This window comes from Grus americana, unplaced genomic scaffold (genome assembly GCF_028858705.1).
Source record: "Grus americana isolate bGruAme1 unplaced genomic scaffold, bGruAme1.mat scaffold_642, whole genome shotgun sequence".
In the NCBI taxonomy this organism is placed as follows: Eukaryota; Metazoa; Chordata; class Aves; order Gruiformes; family Gruidae; genus Grus; species Grus americana.
In genome coordinates, this window is record NW_026561868.1 from 29,833 (window position 1) to 31,348 (window position 1,516).

A 1,516-nucleotide genomic window follows, 5' to 3' on the forward strand; every position below is an offset into this window, starting at 1 on the left:
GCCTGGCTCAGGCGGACAGATGACTCTCTGCTGAAGAGCTGTCTGCAGCCAACCTGGTGGTCACTGCTCATGTCCTTTTGTTTGTTTTCCTGTGAGGGTGAAGCAAAGTGGGGCCTTACCTCAACTTTTCCACTTGTGCTAGTTTGATTCGTGTTTGACCTCAAAGCCAGTGCTTGGACACCGTGAGCTGCGGCTAACCCTACCATTGACTTTCTCCCCAGGTCATCATCGAACGCTATAAAGGGGAGAAACAGCTGCCAGTGCTGGACAAGACCAAGTTCCTTGTCCCAGACCATGTCAACATGAGTGAATTGGTCAAAATAATCCGGTGAGTGGGATGGCCCCAACTGGCATGCTGTGAACCTTGTCCTCACCCACAGGCCCTGAACAGAGAGTGGTGGGGTGAGGATGAGGCAGAAGGCAGAGGCAGCTGCTGAGGGTGGCTAGGGGACAGGATGACCACAGCATCCTTGTGTGATGGTGGGGCAAGGGGGAACAGGTTCTTAACATCTGCTGAGGGACTGTGACCTCTCCCTCATAGGGACACTCCATGAGGTAACGAAGGGGACTCCAATCCCCTTCTTTTATCCATCAGCTCAGATGGAAGAGGCCCCTCTGCTTTGCCCTTCCCAGCAGCGCTTGGAGAAAGGGGCTTTGCAGATTCCTGACTCAGGAGGCTTTGGAGCCCCAAGCAGCACAGCTGGGCTCATGGACACCATGTCCTGAGCGTGTGGGAGGAGGTCCTAGCTGTGCAGGCCTGGCCTCATGTGAACAAGATGGCTGGGGGGAGGTAGAACTTGCTGTCTCACTGCCCACCGCTGGTGGGTTCACCCAGGCCCTCCTGCCCTTTCCCCACAGGCGTCGCTTGCAGCTGAATCCCACCCAGGCTTTCTTCCTGCTGGTGAACCAGCACAGCATGGTGAGTGTGTCTACCCCCATCTCGGAGATCTACGAGCAGGAGAAGGACGAGGATGGCTTCCTCTACATGGTCTATGCTTCCCAGGAGACCTTTGGCTACTGAGGCCTGCTGAGAGGTGGCACGCGGAGACAGATGAACTGTGGCGCACAGGCCCCCGGCCTCAGAAGACAACACAACCAGAGGCTCACAAGAGGGGGACTGTGCTGACTCCCTTCCCCCTCCTCCCTCCCTATCACCCTGTCACCAAAGAGGCTTGTGGCGGTGTTGGACTCGCACAACCCTTCACCTCTGTGTAATTAGGCCCACTCCCCCCACACACGCACCCACGTGCATCCATACCTACCCATGCACACACGGGGCCTCGGCTTCCTATCCCATCCCCTTCGTGTAACCTTCAGCTGCTCTCGCTGTGCTCTGTGTGTGCGCGTGTTTGTAGCCTACTGACGCAACAGTTCGGCTGGTGATGGAGAGAGGACAGGACACTGTCGCCTTCCCTTTCCGCACAGGGAGAGCTGCCTCCCCTCCAAGACACTAATATAAAGGGCAGGAGGTCTGCAAAAGCAGCAAACAGATGTTACACGTTACCATTGCTCCTGA

General features: G+C 56.6%; 1 protein-coding gene across 1 annotated transcript; it reads left to right on the plus strand.

Moving 5' to 3' along the window:
* Window positions 1–212: 212 nt before the first annotated feature.
* Window positions 213–1,149, plus strand: LOC129200907 (microtubule-associated proteins 1A/1B light chain 3A-like; the record flags this gene model as incomplete). The annotated part of the gene is made up of 2 exons (XM_054812160.1): window positions 213–328; window positions 859–1,149. Coding segments are annotated over 2 exons (279 nt in total), but the record flags the coding sequence as incomplete, so codon positions are not given.
* Between the last annotated feature and the right edge of the window lie 367 nt (window positions 1,150–1,516).